The sequence below is a fragment of the Pollicipes pollicipes genome, unplaced genomic scaffold (assembly GCF_011947565.3).
Source record: "Pollicipes pollicipes isolate AB1234 unplaced genomic scaffold, Ppol_2.1 Scaffold_6686;HRSCAF=7923_pilon_pilon_pilon, whole genome shotgun sequence".
Lineage (NCBI taxonomy): Eukaryota > Metazoa > Arthropoda > Thecostraca > Pollicipedomorpha > Pollicipedidae > Pollicipes > Pollicipes pollicipes.
Genome location: NW_023596921.1, coordinates 1,103,484 through 1,124,917, shown reverse-complemented (window position 1 = coordinate 1,124,917; position 21,434 = coordinate 1,103,484). Strand labels below are relative to the sequence as shown.

The 21,434-nt window shown below is 54.4% G+C and overlaps 4 protein-coding genes across 8 annotated transcripts in view; 1 reads left to right on the top strand and 3 right to left on the bottom strand.

The window, feature by feature from the left end:
* The window catches only part of LOC119107253 (kinesin-like protein KIF3B), a 19,954-nt gene extending 10,800 nt beyond the window's left edge, over window positions 1-9,154 (bottom strand). The window contains exons 1-11 of the mRNA XM_037230671.1: window positions 8,927-9,154; window positions 6,744-6,790; window positions 6,204-6,298; window positions 5,630-5,734; window positions 4,245-4,369; window positions 3,799-3,934; window positions 3,208-3,360; window positions 2,755-2,917; window positions 1,973-2,105; window positions 1,461-1,651; window positions 5-32 (exon numbers count right to left, since the gene is read on the bottom strand). Coding sequence (XP_037086566.1) covers window positions 5-32; window positions 1,461-1,651; window positions 1,973-2,105; window positions 2,755-2,917; window positions 3,208-3,360; window positions 3,799-3,934; window positions 4,245-4,369; window positions 5,630-5,734; window positions 6,204-6,298; window positions 6,744-6,746 — 1,132 coding nt within the window. The 5' untranslated portion in view covers window positions 6,747-6,790; window positions 8,927-9,154. The remainder of the gene's footprint in view (window positions 1-4; window positions 33-1,460; window positions 1,652-1,972; window positions 2,106-2,754; window positions 2,918-3,207; window positions 3,361-3,798; window positions 3,935-4,244; window positions 4,370-5,629; window positions 5,735-6,203; window positions 6,299-6,743; window positions 6,791-8,926) is intronic.
* A 448-nt stretch (window positions 9,155-9,602) lies between these two features.
* LOC119108558 (protein OPI10 homolog) lies at window positions 9,603-14,793 on the top strand. Of its 4 annotated transcripts, none has more exons than XM_037232150.1 (3): window positions 9,603-9,629; window positions 10,628-10,823; window positions 11,330-12,501. In XM_037232150.1, exons 2-3 carry the CDS (start codon window positions 10,652-10,654, stop codon window positions 11,758-11,760), a joined length of 603 nt encoding a protein of 200 aa, XP_037088045.1. In that variant the 5' UTR covers window positions 9,603-9,629; window positions 10,628-10,651; the 3' UTR covers window positions 11,761-12,501. The 4 variants fall into 4 exon arrangements, with proteins under 4 accessions (XP_037088045.1, XP_037088043.1, XP_037088044.1 ...); XM_037232148.1 differs by having other exon boundaries at window positions 9,627-9,736; XM_037232149.1 differs by lacking the exon at window positions 9,603-9,629 and adding an exon at window positions 9,649-9,696.
* LOC119108559 (NADPH oxidase 5) lies at window positions 12,620-14,460 on the bottom strand. Of its 2 annotated transcripts, XM_037232152.1 has the most exons (3): window positions 14,398-14,460; window positions 13,919-14,003; window positions 13,081-13,606 (listed from the first exon to the last, which is right to left on the bottom strand). In XM_037232152.1, exons 2-3 carry the CDS (start codon window positions 13,952-13,954, stop codon window positions 13,253-13,255), a joined length of 390 nt encoding a protein of 129 aa, XP_037088047.1. In that variant the 5' UTR covers window positions 13,955-14,003; window positions 14,398-14,460; the 3' UTR covers window positions 13,081-13,252. The 2 variants fall into 2 exon arrangements, with proteins under 2 accessions (XP_037088046.1, XP_037088047.1); XM_037232151.1 differs by lacking the exons at window positions 13,919-14,003; window positions 14,398-14,460 and adding an exon at window positions 12,620-12,854 and having other exon boundaries at window positions 13,403-13,794.
* Window positions 14,794-17,095: 2,302 nt separating the features above from the next.
* Window positions 17,096-21,059, bottom strand: LOC119107251 (NADPH oxidase 5). Its single transcript, XM_037230669.1, has 4 exons — window positions 20,589-21,059; window positions 20,076-20,264; window positions 18,081-18,253; window positions 17,096-17,353 (listed from the first exon to the last, which is right to left on the bottom strand). The coding sequence occupies exons 1-4, from the start codon at window positions 20,722-20,724 to the stop codon at window positions 17,096-17,098; spliced, it is 756 nt and encodes a 251-aa protein (XP_037086564.1). The 5' UTR covers window positions 20,725-21,059.
* Window positions 21,060-21,434: the final 375 nt, after the last annotated feature.

Genomic DNA, 21,434 nt, shown 5'->3' with positions numbered 1-21,434 from the left:
TCGCCGCCGCCGGTCCGGCCGCGAAGTTGTGCCTGACGGCGGGACGGGTCATCGGTCAGGTCAAACTGTCACGGTCAGGCAGGTCTCGGATCAGGTCATGCGCGGGTCAAGGATTAGGGTACCGTTTAAGGCAGGAACTAGGAAAAGTGCACGATCGAGGCCACCACACCGGCCACTCAAGCGTCTGGATAAAGGCCACGACATCGGGTCAGGTCAAGCATGAGGCGACCGTCACAAGCCTGGTCAATGACCCAGCCTCAGGCCACACGCCCCGAGCCAGCGGAGCGGCCTCCCTCCGTCTCGAGAGCACGGCGGCTCGACTGGCGCTCGTGGGACGGCGGCGGGGGCGCTGTCTCCGGCCGGACCGCCTCAGGCCACACGCCCCGAGTCAGCGGAGCGGCCTCCCTCCGTCTCGAGAGCACGGCAGCTCGACTGGCGCTCGAGGGACGGCGGCGGGGGCGCTGTCTCCGGCCGGACCACCTCAGGCCACACGCCCCGAGTCAGCGGAGCGGCCTCCCTCCGTCTCGAGAGCACGGCAGCTCGACTGGCGCTCGTGGGACGGGGCGGGGGCGCTGTCTCCGGCCGGACCGCCTCAGGCCACACGCCCCGAGTCAGCGGAGCGGCCTCCCTCCGTCTCGAGAGCACGGCAGCTCGACTGGCGCTCGTGGGACGGTGGCGGGGGCGCTGTCCGGCCGGACCGCCTCAGGCCACACGCCCCGAGTCAGCGGAGCGGCCTCCCTCCGTCTCGAGAGCACGGCAGCTCGACTGGCGCTCGTGGGACGGTGGCGGGGGCGCTGTCTCCGGCCGGACCGCCTCAGGCCACACGCCCCGAGTCAGCGGAGCGGCCTCCCTCCGTCTCGAGAGCCCGGCAGCTCGACTGGCGCTCGTGGGACGGCGGCGGGGGCGCTGTCTCCGGCCGGACCGTTTGGTCGATTGTCCGCTGACGAACGTCGGAGGGCGGCGCGACAGGTCGCTCCAGGCGTGCAACATGAGCGGGATGGGGACCGGGGCGGTTATTTGTACACTACCACCGCAGGCCACGGGAAGTCATGTCATTGGATCGAGACTGTGACCAGCAAGATACTTCATGGAGGAACTCTCAACGTCACCATTCACGTCTGTTCCCAAACTGTTCCCAAATCTCCTCCCCCCCCTCTCTAACCATTGACAAATCTCCTCCCACCCTCTCTCTAACCACAGAAAAATTTCCTCCCACCCTCTCCCTAACCATTGACAAATCTCCTCCCACCCTCTCCCTAACCATTGACAAATCAAAACCCTGCGCCTGTAAGCGTCTCTGAGTTTTGGGCCTTGCACTAAGCAGACCCCCCTGTCTGCCTTCCGAGAACAATTGGCAAATACCAACTTGCTAAGTCCCCACACACAATGGTGGGAGCGTCCGGGCAACTGCACCTTCATCATAGACATTCGTCTCCTATCAACATTCCCTCGCCACCTACCTTGAGTTTCATGATCTCGCCCTGGAACTCCCTGAGCAGCGCGTCCTTGGGGTCCTCGTTGATCTTGGGCTTGTTTTTGATGTTCTTGGCTCTGTTGGCGTATCGCAGAGTGCTCAGCGTCTCGTCGTAGTTGTACGAGGCCGGCCCGATGTTTGCCACCATCACCGTCTTGGCGTTACCGCCCAGCGAGTCTGCGACGGAGCTGTCGTCAGCGCCGCTAAGGCCAGTCGCACCAGCGCAGAGCGGGGCGCTCGTGCACGCGGCCGCACGCCTCCAGCATAACACACGGCGTTAGCGCAGGTGATAGCCAACAAATGCGAGGCGACTGGCAGGTTGAGATGGAGCGCCCCCCCCCCCCCCCTCCACATCCAAACCCCATAGCAGGACAGGCACGATAATCCTGTCGCTCGATCAACAACAAACAGTGATCAAGGGTTGCACGAGTCCCATACAGTGCACGCGTTGTCAACAACAACGGTGGGAGCTAGTCAGAAACGCAGCACGTCACGCACCCTGAAACAGCCTGGTGAGCTTGGAGTCGCGGTATGGAATGTGGGAGGACTTGCCGTCCACCAGGGCCGAGATGATGTTGCCGAGAGCCGACAGGCTGAGGTTGATCTTGGTGGCCTCCTTCAGCCGCTCGCCCTGGAACCAAACACGACACACGCGGCGTTGGTGCCCGTCCGATGTTGTCCCTGCCGCCCGATCTTTTGCCGGCTGACACACGGCGCGTGGGGGTTTCATCGTGCCATCATCCATCGTCCCAAAACAGCCATCACTGGAGAGGCATAGCCCATCACAAGCTAGGCACAGCCCCACATGGGAAAACTCCCAGACCAAAAGCTACGACCGCGGTTTGGACCGCAGGGCGGAAGCAAGAACAACACAATTACTGTGCGAAGTCGTCAAGAGTCAGCACACACTCTATAACGTTATAATTCCTGGCGTCCACAACACACGCAACGGCGCCTTTTTCACGCGCCCGAAGGACGCCAGCGGCTGGCCACATTCCGCGCTGGTCGCACGCGTGGTGGCAGAACTCGCACGCGCGGCGACGGAGGTCGCACGCACGACGACGAGGGTCGCGCGCGGGGCGACGGGGGTCGCACACGCGGCGACGGGCGTCGCACGCGCGGCGGCGGGGATCGCACCCGCGGTGGCGGGCGTCGCACGCGCGGTGGTGGAGATCGCACGTACGGCGACGGGGTCGTACGTGCGGCGGCGAGGGCGGCGCGGCGCCGGACAGGGCCCGCCAGGCGGCGGCGGCGGCGGCGGTGGCCGACGCGGGACGTACCGAGGCGCCGGTCTTGGCCTGGCGCTCGCTGCCGGCCAGGTCCACCATGTTGAGCTTGCCGACGCGGATGTGCGGCTCGCCGTCCAGGCCCAGCTCGCTGCACTCGACCGTTACCAGGAAGATGGCGTGCGAGCGCGAGCTGTGCTCGTTCATGTTCGTCGCCCTGTCGGCAGAATAGCAGGATTGCAGACTTCCCCAACCCCGATCTTCCAACCTTGTTTCATTGAACTGACTCACAAAGAGCAAACGCGGGAAAACCACTCTTCGAAATGTGAGAGAATATCATCTCCAACACTTCACTCGATCTCGTCTACACCAACGAAGCGCATGACACATCCTACCCGCAACGGCAGAGGCCGGCCAAGCTGTCGCGAGTCTACACGTCTCTCGCGGACGGCGCACCAGTGCCGGACGCGGCCGACAGCGGCCGTCGCACGACCTGGCGCCGCTCACCCCACGCTGCGGTTCGCGTTTCCCACGGCCATCACGTGCTCGATCTCTTTGACGCTCTTGCAGACGAACGACGAGAGGTCCTTGACGTATGTGCCCGTGTCGGGCCGCTCCTTCAGCTCCAGTCGCTGGTGCTGGTCCTTGTTCAGCAGGTCTCTGCCGGCGGCCAGCGCGTCGCCGTCAGCAGCGTAGTACCGCAGGGCCACAACTGGGCAGGGCCAGCAGGGACATCAGACCAGCACGGCGGCGTATCACGGATATCCACGAGCCCTTGTGGTAACTGCACCTGCCTACAGATCATCCCGCGGTTATTAAGCTGTGACGTACAGCCGGCTCAACTTCCGCGTGCTCTGCATACCCCAGCGCCCAAACTACTCACACCGCGGAATGAAAGGATGCGAGCACCTTCTGAGCGTGGTAACTATGCCTGCTTTCTCAAGCCACGAGCGCCAAACATCGCGCATCCCAGGACCCAGCGTGTATCCCCGAGCGGCAGGTGCACCAGCCTCTCGCCAGAACATCGTGCGTCGACGCTCCCGCGCGCGTCTCCCGGCCGCCGACGCACATCACGCGCGGCCATCCGCCGGGTCGTACCGGTTCTCCTCCTGGTAGATCTCGAGGTAGCTGGCGCGAACCAGGTACTGGCAGTTCTCCGAACGCTCGATGTGGCTGAAGATGTGGTCGAACGAGCGCGGGATGATGCCCCGCTGGTCGGGGTCGTCACGGACGCCTGCCGGACATGGCGGGCCGTGAGCCCGTCCGCAGCGCGCCGCGGCCGGCTGGGCTCGTCCAGGACTCAGTGCAGGGCGCACATTGAACGAAGTACCTAATCCGAAAGCTCCGACACATGAACGGCTGAGCACATACGGATCTGAGAAACGGTCCACAAATAACGCAACTGGGGCAGACGAGGTGAGGGCATCTGCGCATGTAAAACGTTCCACTGCACAACCTGAACCGGACATAATACGGCCAGCGTGAACGCCTCACTTCCCCGGCGGTGACTTGATGGGGCCGACGCGGCGCGACCTTTCGCCCACCTTCCATGGTGTAGGTTTTGCCGGTGCCCGTCTGGCCGTAGGCGAATATGGTGCCGTTGAAGCCCTGCAGTACCGAGTCCACCAGCGGGCGGAACGTCTCGTCGTACATGTCAACCTGGGTCGAGCTGCGCACGGCGGCGTCAGAGGGTGAGCTACGGCCCCGCCGGCGGCGGCAGGTGAGGCGCAGCTCAGGGGTGACGGCAGGTGAGGCGCAGCTCAGAGGGTGACGGCAGGTCAGGCACAGCTAAGGGGATGACGGCAGGTGAGGCGCAGCTTGGGGTGACGGCAGGTGAGGCGTAGCTCAGGGGATAACGGCAGGTTAGGCGCAGCTCAGGGGTGACGGCAGGTGAGGCGCACTCAGAGGGTGACAGCAGGTCAGGCACAGCTAAGGGGATGACGGCAGGTGAGGCGCAGCTTAGGGGGTGACGGCAGGTGAGGCGTAGCTCAGGGGATGACGGCAGGTTAGGCGCAGCTCAGGGGATGACGGCAGGTGAGGCGCACCTCAGGGGATGACGGCAGGTGAGGCGCACCTCAGGGAATGACGGCAGGTGAGGCGCAGCTCAGGGAATGACGGCAGGTGAGGCGCAGCTCGGGGGATGACGGCAGGTGAGGCGCAGCTCAGAGGATGACGGCAGGCGAGGCTCAGCTCAGGGGATGACGGCAGGTGAGGCGCAGCTCAGGGGATGACGGCAGGTGAGGCGCAGCTCAGGGGATGACGGCAGGTGAGGCGCACCTCAGGGGATGACGGCAGGTGAGGCGCAGCTCAGGGGATGACGGCAGGTGAGGCGCAGCTCAGGGGATGACGGCGCAGCTCAGGGGATGACAGCGCAGCTCAGGGGATGACGGCAGGCGAGGCGCAGCTCAGAGGATGACGGCAGGCGAGGCTCAGCTCAGGGGATGACGGCAGTGTGAGGCGCACCTCAGGGGATGGTGGCGCAGCTCAGGGGGTGGTAGCAGGTGAGGCGCAGCTCAGAGGGCGACGGCAGTCAGGCGCAGCTTAGGGGGTGATGACAGCGGAAAGGTAGGCTTCATCACCCTAAACCGGATATGGTCGGTTTGGGTCATTTATTGGTGCATGACTGTTAAGGCTATTGATGTGATTGCCATTGACAAAAACTATGGCACTTCAAATCCATGTGGCTGGAATTAGACACTGCATCTCGATTGATGATAACAAAACACCAGAAGCTTTAAGTCATTAATTGACTTCCGTCTCTCGTGCCGGACATGCATAATTGTCTGTTATTTGGTGTTATAAAGGACTACGCATAATACTATGAGCAGGAATATGACCGACCAATGCTTGTGAGCTCCTCCATATCAGGCCACGACCACATGGAGGTCCCACCTTTCACACATCCTCACATTCGTATGCACTCGCTTACTTCCAGTCGTAGACTGCATCAAAGGTGAACTCCCTCGGAGATTCATTTGGGTTCTTCGGATTCTTAAGCGTGATGTGACCTCTTTTAGAATCTATCTCCAACGTTCTGAAAAGACCACGGTGAGAAATGTAGACTTAGGGAGCAAAGTATGTACGACGACCGATAAACGGGAGCACTCATCCGATGGTTCAAGCCGATCTTCCGAAAACACCATCGAGACTGCAGCAGTGATATCAAAACAGCAGCATGCATAAAGGTCAAGGAACAAAGGTTGCCTGTTATGACCTGTAACACATCTCAAAGTGATAGTTAAGTCATGGTCATTTTTAGTTCAATCAAAAACGGTAGTTTTCTAGCGCACGCTCGTCAAAAACATCGCCCTATACAAAACACCACAAATAACATATATTGCTTGCCTTATCAATATCAGTGTCAATTTTTTCACCTAGAATACTGGGATCCAGCCTGATTTCACGGAGCCGTCGTAATCTCAAGCTGACACTGACGATGCACCTCATGAAATTGTATGACCTAACTAAGCCTTTGTGTGGAGTGTTTCATACGTCATGCTTACGTGTCATAGCCACTGGCGACTTCCTTTTTGTTCAGGGGCCGACATCGCAGAACAACTTTCACGCTCTCAGAATGTGCTGATTTCGGACCTCGCGGCTGAAAGAAGATTCACACATGTGAATGAGCAGTGCAAACACCCACAACAACAACTAAACTAGTCCACTTCCCCAGATGGACCAGTTTTGTTAACCTAGCAATATGTGCATCTTGATGTTCTTGAGTGAGGGTGTTGATGGAATCCATGCGATTCTAAAGTTAACATTATCCATTGTTAAGTCTTCAACAAATGATGTGGTTTTCATATGAATGTTTTCATGAAGATTCATACTGTAATGACACAAGACTTATTAGAGGACATACAAGTTGTTATCAAGTACAGAAAACTTATTGTTCACACAAACATTCCAGGAACATTTTTGTACAAGCACTGTGGGAGAAATACTCTTAAGGCTGCCAACAGTGTAGTGGTTAATGCACCTGAGGTATGGTGTTTGATTTCCTAACATTTGCCAACAACATGCGGGCACTCATTTAAACTCACCATTCTTGATAACCACTGTTCTCAGTCCAGGGCAGCTGAAATACAATCTGAAAGGGCATGACAGATTATTATTCACTAACCAGCAATGTTTTCAACAGATGCATGCAGAGAGGCAAATATGTGAGGATGATGTTGGTGATGACAATATAGTGTATGGGTTTTCATTCACAGCACACCATACAAGTGAATGCAGATTGGAAATGGCTAATGTCATGAAATTCCCTTTCTTAAAGCAATACAAGTATTCTGACTGAATATTAATTAACTAAAGCAAGAACTTTGGACTATTCACAACATTTTCTTTCCTTATGAACCATGCAAAGTTGGCCAAGCTCACAGCAAACTGGACTGATGGGCTAGACTGAAAGCTGATTCTCCAACTGGTTAATACTTTTCATCAAAACTTTTGGATGGCTGAAAGACAAAACTTATTACATGGCTGGATACCACAAATCCCCGGCCCCAATGGCCACACAATGTTTGAGTTGCCATGTGACACCCAACACAATTGGGTCAGCACATTCTCAAACAATTCAAGAGCCTTCACCACCATCATCATCAATCTACCATCATACTGGCACATTGTGAGGTCCCACCCCCATAAGTATGTGACTGATATGAGCTATTCAAAGCAAAGCACAGCTCCTCCCTTTTTGGGACAGACATGACAGTTCTCTCACATGTCTCAGCTCAGCCCTGATCTCCTGCCTGCCTTGGTGATGCACCTGTTCAGCTGAAGGATGTCTTGAGGATCATCGGGATACACCAGCCCCTTTAAGAAGTCTCTACATGAATAGCTGTACCCCCCCCCCCCCCCACACACCAATGTGTCCACCTGGCAGTGTAATGTCGCCTCCCCAGTTAGAACTATGCTGAGCCCTGGGGCAGAAACAGGGAGTGCAACCAAACCATGACCCCTCACATGACTAGTCAGGCAAAACATTACATATTGCTCAACTTTGTAGGTTTTAAATTAGGACATCCCTTTTGTTCTTTGGCCCTTCCCTCCCTAAATTGCCTCTCTCTCAAGATGGCATGATGATGATGATGATGATGATGATGATGATGATGATATTATTATTATTATTATTATTGCAAACCTTAGCGAAATCCAGCGAGTGGCTATTCTAACACAGCATCAGTACATGTCACATAGATAAACAGAGCACACAACACATGCAAATGGGATGCAAGACATTCTAGATCCACTCAAGGATGAGATACACAAACAGCTTGAGAAAATTTAATACTTTGTGTACTGGGTAATATGGATGACTTGGGTGGATAAAGCTATGCATGAGCAAAAAAACTGAATATATATATATATATACATATATATAATAAATAATGCTTAACCCAGAGCTATAGTATGTGGATCACAGCATAACCTTCTAAGAAGGCAAGGCAAAAGTGTAGCTGTCAAGCTGCATAGAACTAGAGTTATGTGGCTCCATTCTCCCACCCTCCCATCACCACAACTATGCTCACCCTTCCTGCCACGTTGAGATACAGGCAATGCCATATAGCCTCAAATGCATAATGCATCATAAATCCCCAATGATCAGAGGCAATATTTTGTGATAGCTGAGTTTGCCTTTAAACAAAACCAGATCAGGAATCTCCTACTTTTCCTTTCAGTTATACAAGATTGTCCACACTGATAGCTTATTTGGCTAGAGTGCCTGCCGTCCAGCTCTAGATGCATTTGGTAGGGTACGTTCAAGTTGTTTTAAGTAATCACTTTTCATTGTTGACTGACATGGCCTATGGCCTGTGGCAGCTGCCACACAACAGCTCAAGTGATGTCAGAAGGAAAGATGGATCATGCATTGTGGTGTGATTAACTTATGCCCCCAAATTCTGCTGTTGACCTGGAATTTCACAAGCAGATGAAAGGGTCCAGGACCAATACAAGCACTGCCTACTATGGGCCCTGATCCTAAAAATCCACTGATTCAAAAAGTAAGGACATGATCTTAAAAGCCGCTTACCTAAAAAGCCACACATTTCAAGATGCTCTGCTTCGGTTTTGGATGACAGGATGATGCAAAGGCCATGAGCTGGTCTTGTTTTGCATGCAGCCCTTCACAGGTCCAGGGGAGGGAAAGGCAAAGGACCGGGTGAGGACGAGTTGAGGCGCGCAGCCCGCTGAACCATTTCGTACCGGCGTATGTGCTACATACCTGGGCACACGGCCTCCTTCACGAACAGCCAGGAGTTCAAACGCTTCCCTATTTTGTAGCTCAAAACCGTGAACATCCCATCGCTCAGATCTATTGTCAAGAAAACCCCGCGATGGAACCCATTTCATCCCAGACCACTCCCTGGACTCCCCCAGCGCCCGACTCAAAATGACATAGGGCCGCTATGCACCGAGCCCTCTGAGGCTATTGCCTCGCTCATTCGCATCACTTTTGTGATTGTTGCAGAAAGATATCTGGGGTTTCTTTAAAGCAATCTCTTGTGAGCTATTTTGCCGCTGAAGTTCCATGGCAGTCACTCTTTTTCATGGCTGATTCGCTACAAATTATCAACTTATGGCCGCATTGCCTCAATTTGTTAGTGTAACAGCATGCAGTAGTCGTTATTGAGCAAATTGTATGAAAGGCATGAAAGAACCTAGAAAACATACCGTAGTATGTCTCTTCCTGCAGTCGCTAACGCAAGTTCCCTCGCAAAATGTGCTCTACATAGATTGCGATTGATATCAAATCGATTTTTGAAGACTTCGGAAATACCTTTTACTAGAAACCACCTGGCAGTGGTACTAGCACAGCACACATATATAGTATAAGCTACTGGCTTATACTATAAAAGTACGTAAACAATAGCTGGAAAATTTGTAAACGAATGCGCACATTGTGCAGTGCGTGTTGGTGGGCGGGGGTCCGTAATAGTTGTTAGATGCTGAGGCTGCCGGCCGTGGTTCAGATCAGGCTGAAAGCTAGCAAAGGTTTAAAGGGTGGCTGACATTATTATTACGACTGGAAGAGGTATGCAGGACGTATTCCAATAATCTGCAAGTCTTAGGTTTTGGGGAGATATCATGTTAGTTGGGTCAAATTCAGTGCTGGCGCCAGATCCCGGATCGGGACGAGCTGTCAAATTTTTTTAGTCTTTTTTTGCTGGGCTGGCTGTTGGGCTGTTGATGGCTGCAGTTGAAGTTGGATTGGATCTGTGTAGAGTTTTGACTGATGGGTTCAGGGCATTAGGGCGTGATTGCCTCAAGGTAGCAAGTGGGGCAGTGAGCATATTTCTGAGTTCCAGACTCAAATCCTTACTTTTGGCTTATCATTATATCATTGTACTGCTTTATTTCCATCGTTATGTGCACACCAATTTGTGGCCAGACACATGGGAGGTTGCATTCACTCAGATTTATATTCAAAGCTGTTTTTGCAGGACTTTGTACTTTTACCTAGTTTGCTGAATGCCTGGTGTAGCAGTTTATAAACATGATAAGTTGAACAGTAAAAGTGTCTTAAAATCTGCATTAAGACTTTCCTGCATGCATTCTGGAATGTTCCAAGCTACTTTTCATGATCAAAATAGTGTTTGATGCAGTGTGTGGTGTAGGGGCTGAGCAGCCACATGAGATGGCCATGGCAGCAAACCTTTTGGTAAACTGAATTCCTCAGCAGTATGTTAATGCTGACTTGAAGGCATCTCAATGTTTTAAAGAAGTCTTATTCTAAATATTACAGTCACTTGGCCTGATGAATTTCCTTAGATTCAGTTATGATTAAAGTTTGATCAGTTCTCAGAAAGGTCCTGTTGCTCTGATTTTCGAGTGTGTGGTTTGGCTATCAATAATATGATTTGTATAATTTTTCAATGCATGCTGTTGCTATCAAATATTCTGATAACAATATCACACATTTCAGATCCTGTCACATTCAGAACATAAGATGGCTGTTTCAGTGTTTGGTATGATTGTGGCTGGCCGCTTGGTAAGCACGGACTTCCAGGTGGTGGATGAGACCCACTTTGTCATCACTGTTCAAGAGGCAGATGACATCAGGCACATTGTTGTATTTCTCACAGGATCCCAGCCTCTCCCCAATGACATGGCAGCAGGAGGTGAGTAACCAGACCTGTGTTAGTTCAGAATCCTAGTGGAGCCTCATGCCGCTTAAATGTGGAACTGATATGCTCATTATGGATGAGTATTTTGCAGTAGGTGCAGCAAACCACAAATCTTCTATTTGTCCTATTTGTATGCATTGAACTGCCACAAATTCAATGACATTGCTTGCAGTATAAACTAGGGAGCAGTATACCTTCATCTGCTTAGCATCATTCTGTGCTATCTTACTGGAACATGTATGTAGTGATCAGATGCCAGTTGTGCTTTGTTGCAGGTTTTGATGCATGTTTTATAACTAGGCTGTTCATGGCAATCAGCTCATTCAGACAACCAGATCACACAGTACCATCACTCTCCTGTTTAACTGAAACCATGTCAGAGATGGCTGTGCCTGTTGCTGAGCTGACTGTCCTTCAGATCATGGCACCCTTGATGTCAGACAACAGCACACACACAGGTGGCACGCAGCAGCTGTGTGACCTCCAACACTGTGTCCCAGTGTACTTCAGCTGGCCAGAGCCCAACTCACCACCAACATGGATCTATCTGGGCTACCTCTCCAACAGCAAGCCATCAGCTGTGTTTAAGGTGGCATCGCTGAAGCGCGGCTCGGGCACCACGGCCGTGCCATCTGGCCTGGTGCAGCAGTTCTCGCACAGCGCGCAGGTCGGCATCGCAGTCGAGCCCGAGGTGCAGGTGGCCGGCCTGACGCCGGCGAACGCCACCGAGCCTTCCAGCGTGCCCTCCTTCGTGGAGTTCACGCAGAAGATGCTGCAAAACTTCGTCAACTACGCGTCCAGCTTCAGCCTGACGCAGGCGCAGATGACGCCGGCGCCCTCCGAGTGCTTCATCGCGCTCAGCGTGGTGCAGAAGTGGTACGAGAACTTCCAGCGCCGGCTGGAGATGAACCCCAACTTCTGGAAGTCGTGACGTCGCCGCGCGCGCCTCTCCGCACGGCTGCCTCCCGCCCGCGCCGCCGGTGAGTGGGCCCTGGCCCGTGGGTCACCGCCACGCCGGCTCGTGGCGCACTGACCAATAGCTGCCCGTCGCGGCCCGCTGACGGTCGCACAGCATCGGATGTGTTTAATGTTTGTTTTGATGTACTTACTCTTGTGAGGTGTGCCCGCTTCTCGATCTGAATGCATAAGCTGCACCAGACCGCGTGTCGCGCGTCCCTCTCAGCTCCCAGCAGTGCTCTGTGATACAGTGTCGATGTGCATGGGGCTGATTGGCAATACAATGGCATTGGTAGCCTGGCACATGCTTGGGTAGTCTAGGGTAGCCACGCCATTATGGCAGTGCTCCATTATGTTGTTGTAGTTTCGGGCCCAGGGGTATCTATGCCACCGATCGCCCAGTATCGTCACTCCTGCCATCCTTTGGAATTATGTAATTTAGGTCCTGTGGTTGAGCAGTAAAACACTGACGTTCGAGGTTCAGTTCGCACAAAAAGTTTCTCAGCTGATGGCATTTGTCAATCAGGCCATGCAGGTCCATGCATCGAAGCCTTTATCGGCTAGATTAGCAGTTCCAGTCACATGTATCCTTTCCTTTGAATTCTTCTGTCATGCCGCGTCGTTGGGTTAGGGTAATCTTTCTAACTTTGCGTGCAGCGAAAGAGCATTTGTTTGTGCAGTTCTAGGTGCTTTGTAAAATACAGCGTTTTTGCCAGACTGTCTGTAATCAGCATGTTGCAACATCAGATCAACGGCGTTTCACACAGCGTAGTTGCGACCCGCGCGCGGCTCACAGCGCAGAAAACAGCGGCACGTCCCACGCCCCACGTGCCACGCCACTGACACGGTCGACGCCACGCCAGTGCGAGGCGCCGCCGCTCATCCGTGGGCAGACGGCACGGCGGCACGAGACTGGGCCTGGTCGTGTGTCGCGCCTCAGAAGGTCGTGGTGTTGAACACGAGTCCGATGTCGAGGCACGACTTCTTCACCACCTTCCGTGCCGTCTTGGGCCCCGAGAAGAACACCTCTATGCCGCCGCTGCTCTTGTCGACGATCTGCTTGAGCAGCTGAGCAGCAGGCGCAGGCCCTGTTACCTCTGCGGCGTGGCACGACTTACGCGTTTGGGGGAGACATGGGGTTTTTAACGGTCATATCCCGCTCCCAGCCTTTACGTAAATCATATCGACATGGAGCCGGAACTGGTTGTAAGCATTAGCACGATGAACATCGATTTGTTTCCGACCGGTTTGATTAGAAGATATCGAGCGTTACTGGGACTGCCGTGGCCGTTGTTTCTGGCGGGCGTCATTGCGAGTTTTTAATGAGCGGGAGCGGGGGTGGTGGCATGGGCTATCCGTCCTCAGGTGGCAAAGGCATGGCTGCTGCTCCGCCGGTAGAGTGTCACGCCGCCCATGTGCCGGTTATTGTCAGAGTCACGCCGCCCATGTGCCGGTTATTGTCAGAGTCACGCCGCCCATACGCCGGTTATTGTCAGAGGCTTAGCGAAGGCGAGCGCTGAAGGTTGTATGGCGTTCACCATACACCGATTATCACCATGCAAGGGCTGCGATTGTGAGTGGATGTCACTGGATGGGCGCCAGGGCCGGGGACTCACATCCTCCCAGCGTGGCTTTCCTTGATGTAGCTGGTGGCGCAGTGGCGTGAAGGACGGCATCGGTTTGACGCCCGTCCTGTAGAGGTAGAACTTGAGGAAATTGTCCAGCAGATTGCGTCGCTTCTGGTAGTTGTCCATGTCGTCCAGCAGCTCCAGGAACCACTCGAACCCCTCCATGTCGGAGTTGACCCACACAAAGTCCACCTGCGGGCGGCGCGCTGCAGACACGACCCCTCCAGCACCGTCGCACATTGACACCGTGTCAGCACCTGCGTTGTGGGCTTTGTTCGGATACTGGCGCTTGAGGACACACTGTGTCATTTCTATCGTAAACCATGTCGCACCGTGACTGTTCACGCTGTGGTAGGTATTGATACAAACCAAGTGCCTAGCTCCACCCTGTCCCCATTTAACACAACCTGGCATCCGGTAGAAGATTGGTGCGTTTTTAGCGCGCAGATCCAAACGGCAGATCATTGTCAGTCGTCCAGTAGGAGTGTATTTCGATAGGCTCACCTTGCGGATGTTCATGAAGGAGCTGGGTAGTTGCATCTTGAACTCGCATGCGCAGTTTGGACAGGGAACGATCTCGGACCGATACCTGAAGTAGTCGTGCCATGGCGCCATGACAAAGTGATGTGTATCGTTTGCATATTGGTTGTATATCGTTATATATCGTTACATACTGTTATACTACTTGTATTCGACTTCCACGTTGCTGCCGCTTCTAATGCGGCTGTTTTCTGCCAATTGTTTTCAGCTCGGTGATGGTTAGTAGCATAGGTATCACGGACTGCCTGGCTGGAAAATATCTCCGCTCCGTCCGTGTTATCCCTGGTTTCTATCTGGCCAAGACCGATCCTGATCCACCCATCCGTACTGCCCAGAACGCGCTTATAGCACAATCACGCCACACCCGTGAGCGGCCGCCGCGCGAGAGGGCGCCGCACCAGTGGCCAGTCCGGGGACGCCCCCCCCCCCCCACGGGCGCACACCTGATGAGGATGCTCTGCAGGATGGCGGCGAACGGGCCGACCTCCGGGCCAACCAGCACGATGATGGCGTGCCGCGCCGAGAAGATGCCCGTCCGCTCGCTGCCCGTGGTGCCGTACGGCCCGTCGATGAACACCTGGCGCCGGCAGTACGAGCATACTGAGTACGCGCCCCGAGCGCATGTGCCTCGCGCCGTCGTCTGACTAGAGCACCTGCGCTTTGCGTGTCTTCACAACGGTCACGGGACGACCGGGGCTTGAAGTCGCTGGGCCCTCGACCGCCGCCGACCCATCTCCCCCGCCCCTGCCTTACCTTGACCGTTTTATCAAGCAGGCAGCCGTTCTCGTCGCCCGCATCGCGGCGCTCGTCGTCGTCACGCTGCTGCCTCATTGAGGCGGCAATAGAACTGCGCTCGCCGCTGGCCGGCGCGGCAGGCGGCCCCAGCCCGGACGCCGGCGGGCGCCGCGGCGGCGCCGACAGCGCCGGCCGGCTGGCGCCGATCTGCGGCAGCCGCGGCACGCTGCTGCCAACCGGCGCCGCGCTGCGCACGCGCTCGACGGCCGCCGCCGGGCTGGCGCTGCCGTCGCTGGTCAGCTCCGAGCCGGGGCTGGTGGCCGGCAGCGGCGGCCGCGGCACGCGCGTGCGTGACGGTTCGCGGCTCGGCTCGCCGATCGACGCGCTGGCGTCGTCTCGCACCTCCAGCGATGGGATGAGCGAGTGGTGCTTGACGCTCTGGAAACGGGCGCGGTCGGCGGCCGATTGGCCGGGTGCGACCGTACCGCGGAAGTGCAGCGTCTTGCCGAAGTTCTGCGTGTAGGCGGAGTACCGTACTGCAAAGCCACCGAACTGCGACACTTCGTGCGACTCGAACGGGTCGCCGTGCTGCCGCGCGGCCGTGTAGGAGAGCGCTGGCTGCGCCGGCTCGTCAGCAGTGGCGGAGACGGTGGTGGTGATGGTAGGGGCGCCGGCGGCAGCGGCAACGGCAGCGGCAGCGACGGCGGCGGCGGTCGATTTGGAGGGCTGGCTGGCGACCGGCGCCGGCGGCTGCGCCTTCTCGGCCGGAGGCGGGGGCGGCTCGGGCTCGGGCTCTGGCGCCAGGTCGTCTTCCGAGAGCACCACGTCCATCGTCAGGTGCTTCTCCTCCACTTTCATCGCGTCCACCTGCAGACGTGAGTGATAACATATCGGTCATTAACAGCGTCAGCAGGTAGCGGCAGTAATCCAGGTGGACCGCAGTAATTTTTGCGAGCTAGCCGGATATTTTGCCACAGTATCCACTTTGATCGGGACTTTAATTTACCAGCAGCATACTTTGACCGCTGGAGGCCCACCTGATTCCGCTGCAGGCGTTCTTTCCTCGTTTCACGGGGCTTGCCCATAGGCACCTCGATGTTCTGGAATCCGCCGAACATGTTCCTCCAGGACTTGACCAGCTTCTGGATGACAGTGATGGACTCGAGCGCGTGCAGCCGGTGCGGGATGTAGTGGAACGAAACGTCGCGGAGGAAGAAGTTACGCAGACGAAACGACCAGTTGTTCTTAATCTGGACGTGGACGGTTAACAGGTCTGCCAAGCAAAAGTTCGATGAAGGTTATTAAGGTGATTCGAAAGACGTTTCATTGCGTAATGTTCTGCTAATGCACTTCGCTTCCACGTGTTCTTATAGAGCTTTCGAGTAGAGCTTAAAAGCTTTCGAAACATGTTGCGAGGGCCAAGTTCTTTGACGCTTTTGAAATGCAGCGACATAGGTGCCGTCCATGAAACACGGCTCGCTTTTTGTCATTTATAATCCCTGCCACTGGCCCCGCGCTGGTTGTGCTGGGCTCCTTCCCTCCCCAGGTTACACTGCCAACACGTTTGTTAAAGACGTGCTGTGCATCGACGCGTGAGCTGAACGTTACACCGCTGGACGTCGGCCGCACATCTCGTGCTGCGCCTCAGTTACGGTCCACTAAACACCCATCCCTCTCCTCTTCTCCATGCGTGATGTAATTTATTTGCGGCTCCATGCGGGTGCTCTGGTGTCTTGCCAATAGCGTAATGATTAGTCCATATGCTTACGCACTCCATGACGGTATTATTACGTGTCGTGACACTAAAATTAGGAGGATCAAGGAACCTGAACGTCAAGATTGCGGCATCACTATTGTAGGCTCATAGCCATTTGCCATTTCCGTTAAGCACATAGTTCACCGCGCGACTGACGTGCACACAGTGTCGGATAGGAAAAGCATACCCGGCTGCTCCGGCGCGCTGGTTATAGTGAATTTCACCCACTCAAACTTGCCGATCGTGGGTATCTGGAGGTACACATAGTCGCCGGGCTTGAAGATCATTTGAGGGGGCTTCTCCAGGACAAGTACTATCACCTGTGAAATAAATGCGCGTATTTCGAAACGTGAAAGCAGTAGGGCATCACATCAGTGTGCCGAAACATTGTTAGTCTACCGGACCCACTTCGTCTGATCCTGATGTAACTCATCGGGCGCATTCCCGCCAGTGGCAAATGGTTCCCACGCGCGGTGCCATATAATCCGGACCGCAGGCCGTGGTGTTGGTTCATGCGCCTGTTCCAAGATGCTGTTCCATTTCATGGTCCTTTTTACGATCCCTTGTTGGCCTCTCGCGTCTCAGTCTCCGGTGAATCCTGCCCAATCCGTCTCAGAGCTCCATCTACCGATCGTTGCTGCCCTCACTCGCTAGATGGCAGCAACAGTCACCGCTAGGTCCCGGAAAGGGGAACTGGACGCAGCCAGCGCAGACCGACAGGCACTCACGTTGGACGGCAGCAGTGTAACCTCGACAATGTTGGAGGGTCGTGGACTATAGATGAAGCGTAGCAACAGCTCTGCCGACCACAGGCACACCGGCAGCAGCAGGTATACCCAGAAGTTGCCGGCGTGGATGATCATCAGGCCGTACAGCACCACGTACAGCTGGTGCGTCAGGAAGAACGCCTGCCGGAGTACGGGGTGGTGTGTGACGCTGCGCTCCTGCCCCAAGCTGGGGGCCTGGTCAGGTGCAGCAAGATGCGCTTCTGCTCGTGGACGAAGGCACGCACTCTCGCCGATAGCAGGCGGACCTGCTGATGGTTCAGCCCGGCACAGGCTCGTTTTTACACTCATAATAACACACATGTTATCTCAAGCGGTAAGTCCACATCAACACTAAGTCTTAGTGCACGTAACTGCCGCTTCAAATCACCCCTTTAAGCTAGTATCCGCCCCCCCCCCCCGATGATAACGTTCCAGACAATGTCTCAAGACAGGTTGTGTGTGTGTGTGTGTGTGTGTGTGTGTGTGTGTGTGTGTGTGTGTGTGTGTGTGTGTTGTGGTGTGTGTGTGTGTGTGTGTGTGTGTGTGTGTGTGTGTGTGTGTGTGTGCGTGTGTATGCGTGCGTGCGTGCGTGCGTGCGTGCGTGCGTGCGTGCGTGCGTGCGTGCGTGCGTGCGTGCGTGCGTGTGGTGTGTTGTGTGTGTGTGTGTGTGTGTGTGTGTGTGTGTGTGTGTGTGTGTGTGTGTGGTGTGTGTGTGGTGTGTGTGTGTGTTCGTGCGTGCGTGCGTGCGTGCGTGCGCGCGTGTGTGCGTGCGCGCGTGCGTGCGCGTGTGTGTGTGTGCGTGCGCGCGCGCGTGCGTGTGTGTTCCATACGATCTGCGCACAGACCCGAGGCTGCCCCGGTATCTCACCAGGAAGGTCATGTGGTGCCGGAGCAGGGATGTGGCGACGATGATGGCCATTGTGACGAGGCAAGCGATGCCCGAGATGTTCAGCAGGCCCAGGTTCAACCAGCCGAAGCGGTGGGACGTGTGGAAGAGCAGGCTGAACAGGGAGGGGCTGCCTGGCTTTCTGGATTTCACATCTACCGAACGCACGTGACGTGCGTCATTTCTCGGATGGCGTACAACACTGAAAGCGGCTAGTGACGGCTCATGCGTGTGTCTTTCCGAGTTGGCTTTGAAACAGCTTGAGATGTCGCATTAGTGTTTTGCAGACACTCACCCCTCCCCCACCCCCTATCGCTGAGACAGGCTTAAACTACGGTTATTCAGTTTCCCACAGTGCCTCGCAACGGTATGGTGCGAACGCGCTCTCCAGCGTAGGTATGTCACACGAGGCTACGCTGTTCGGTCATACAATCAAGTGGATTTATTGCGTGATAAGGCATCACCGCACTGAATTTTCAAACACTTTAAACGAACCTATGAATGGTTTTCGATCATTTTACAGCTACCGTTCCGGCGGAAACATGGGAAGCAGTTGCAAGCGAATTTTCCCAGCGGGGGCTGACTACGGACATGCGTGTTTTGCGGCTCAATGCCATGGCAGTGTTGCAGCGGTCTCCCTTCAACGGTGGCCTAGAAGCCAGGAGAGAGCTGATTAGCTCTCTCCTGGATTTGCTCTTTAGAAGGGATGTTTTTTCCCCCTCTCACCATATTTTCGTTACTCGGTCCTTCCAAACGACCAGTCACTGGCGTGCAAAGGCCTACACGCACTAGGCCTACGCCATCCTGCTCAGCGGCGAGCTAGCGTCCCGGTGATACTGGCCCGACGCGGACGGCCCACGCGCCGCCCAAGAACTCCGCTAGTGACTATGGCACCATGACGCCCACGCGAGCCTGCGGGGCCTTCATCTCCGCGTCCGAGCAAGCATCCGCGGCCGCCGGCCCACCATCGCCGGTGAGGAAAATGTTGCTGATCGGGCGCAGGCGGCTCGGGCGGGACCGATGGCACGGTTGGCATTGGACCCGCGCTCGTTCAATCAGGCGTCGTTTCCTTGGTTCGCTCCCTTACCCGGCTACGTAATTGCCAGTCTAGTTAATGGGAGCATCTCGCCTTTTGTACTTTCCACTAATCATTACATCAGACACGTATGATTTGGTCATTATCACCAGTTGTCTCGAAATCCGGAATAGCTCAGAAGTTCAATTTTAAGTAGCCGCCCCACGGAAGAAACCTCATGTCACGCCCTGCTCACCACTATGAAAGTAATGCATTTCAGTCGTCTGGCTTCTTCCAACGTGTATATTCTGTGAGGTTTGCATCACACTAATGTGCCATAATTTTTGTGCAATTAATGCTACGAAAGCTTGAAACACTGTGTTTGGACATTTAATTGCGAACATGAAGCTAATATCACACGAATTCAACGACGCGTGCTAGTATGGCTTTGATTCCTCCCCTATGGTGTTAACTACAGTGGCTCCTTTCGCGGCGCACTTTGGCTTTGGAAATGGAAGTATCACATGATCCATGTGACGCCCTGGCTCAAACTTCGACCAATGCGTTTCTCGGTAACACGCCTTCGCCTGCTTGGCCAATCACGGACGCTTTTTATTCGCACTGCTGGATATGCGCTTGGTGGTTGTCATGTAGGTGGCAGTAGCGACTGCAGGAAAGAGGCGTAGTGGTGTTACAAATTGCTGACAGTGTAATTTAGACGCCAGACAAATAAAATTGATATCCTTACCATGTCTTGGTGGTGCTGCAGTGACACTACCCAGTGCTTTTATTAGACGTAACTGGTTCTCAGGTTTCACTAAAGTACCCTTTTGAAATATGCCCCAGGGTGGAACACTAACGAGTAGGGTAACTCGCCATATAAGACAGCGATGCTTCCTATCGGTCAAGCAAGCCTGCGTAGTGCCAGAACCGTTTGTCCTTTGAGCTGGACAGATACTCACAATAATGCCCGATGGCCGTGGCGGAGTGCGCCACGGAAATGATGCACACGGACAGACTTATGATTCTGTGGACCTTCCTGTGGTTGTTCAACGGGGAGAAGGCATGCAGTGGCGTCTCTCGAACCCACGCAAGGATACGGCGACACACGGTGATGGGGAGAAGGGCGGAATCCAGCAGGAGACATTTCCCTGGGAGTGGTCGTCACATATCTGTCAATATATTGCCGTCGATGATACGGGCGAATTTCCGATTGTCAAACAGCCGTGTGTCGATATATGACACAGATATGCGCACCGTGAGCCGTTGTGTCATGATCGTACTACTATTTAGATGGGCAGGTACAATGCGCTGAATTCACCAGCATGAACATATAAGACACTCGCCACGTGTTAGGAGGTAAGTTACACTTTTATGTGTTGACCTCGACCCGGCATTCTGCGATAGCACCTTAAAAAGCATGTGGTTTTGTCTCGCGCCAAAACAACATTCACTGCACACCGTAAACTCCTTACCTAAACCAGATGTCGCGGCCATGATCCATCCGCTGTCGCGAAGGAACAGCGTCGCAACGAACACTGCTGAGTTAATGACGGCTAAAAAGCTGTAGAACACCACCATCCCCAAGTTATTTTGTACATGATGGACCATCGTTGGGGTTTAGCGTCTGCGGGAATTATGCTTGAGGCTAAAGTTCTATGGTATGAATTCTCGGACGGCGGACTCGCAATGCACGTCACTACACCTGAACGTCATGGTTCCACTGTAATATGTTCGCGAGTTGCATTTCGTGCTCAATCAAAAGTATCATCGCCTAGCCTGTACACAGCGAGATCATCGGACCTGTAGTTGCCATCGAAATCATGGTAACTGCTAACATATGACATACACTGTAGATAATCAGCACTGAAGTCAAGCAAGTTGCTGTTCGTCTTGTAAGCGCCAACATAACAAGCACTTCTGCGGCGGACTGTGGCTGCACCCAGCTCGTGACATTATTTTTCTCCGTATTTCTTGCCGAACGATTGAAACCGGCAATTGGGTTTTGCACGCTGGCGTCCTTTTGTAGCTTAGGTACCCTTCGTCAATACTATACGGCACACTGTTGATTTCTTAAGACTTAGACTTAAGACTTAAGACTCAGACTTAAATTCAAATGAAATACAATTGGCCGCCATGTAAGTTTTGAGGCTTTTTGTGTTTCATTCGAATTTGAGACTTAAGTCAACAATGTACCGTGTTGTGTTGATCAAGATGCGCAATCGCAGGGAGTGTCCGTTGTAGATGAATGGCGGATTTGGGCAAAATGATGCCGTCAGTCACCGATAACACCAGCAGTGGTGTTAAAGTTCGGATGAGTT

Coding starts and splice junctions, on each gene's coding strand:
- LOC119108558 (XM_037232147.1), top strand. CDS start 10,652: ATGGCTGTTTCAGTGTTTGGTATGATTGTGGCTGGCCGCTTGGTAAGC. Junction 10,824..11,329: donor CAATGACATGGCAGCAGGAG/GTGAGTAACCAG, acceptor ACTGTGTCCCAG/TGTACTTCAGCTGGCCAGAG.
- LOC119108559 (XM_037232151.1), bottom strand. CDS start 13,723: ATGACACAGTGTGTCCTCAAGCGCCAGTATCCGAACAAAGCCCACAAC. Junction 12,855..13,402: donor GAAAGCCACGCTGGGAGGAT/GTGAGTCCCCGG, acceptor CCTGCTGCTCAG/CTGCTCAAGCAGATCGTCGA.
- LOC119107251 (XM_037230669.1), bottom strand. CDS start 20,724: ATGGTCCATCATGTACAAAATAACTTGGGGATGGTGGTGTTCTACAGC. Junction 18,254..20,075: donor CACGGCCATCGGGCATTATT/GTGAGTATCTGT, acceptor TGCGTTCGGTAG/ATGTGAAATCCAGAAAGCCA. Junction 17,354..18,080: donor GGCACCACATGACCTTCCTG/GTGAGATACCGG, acceptor GTACTCCGGCAG/GCGTTCTTCCTGACGCACCA.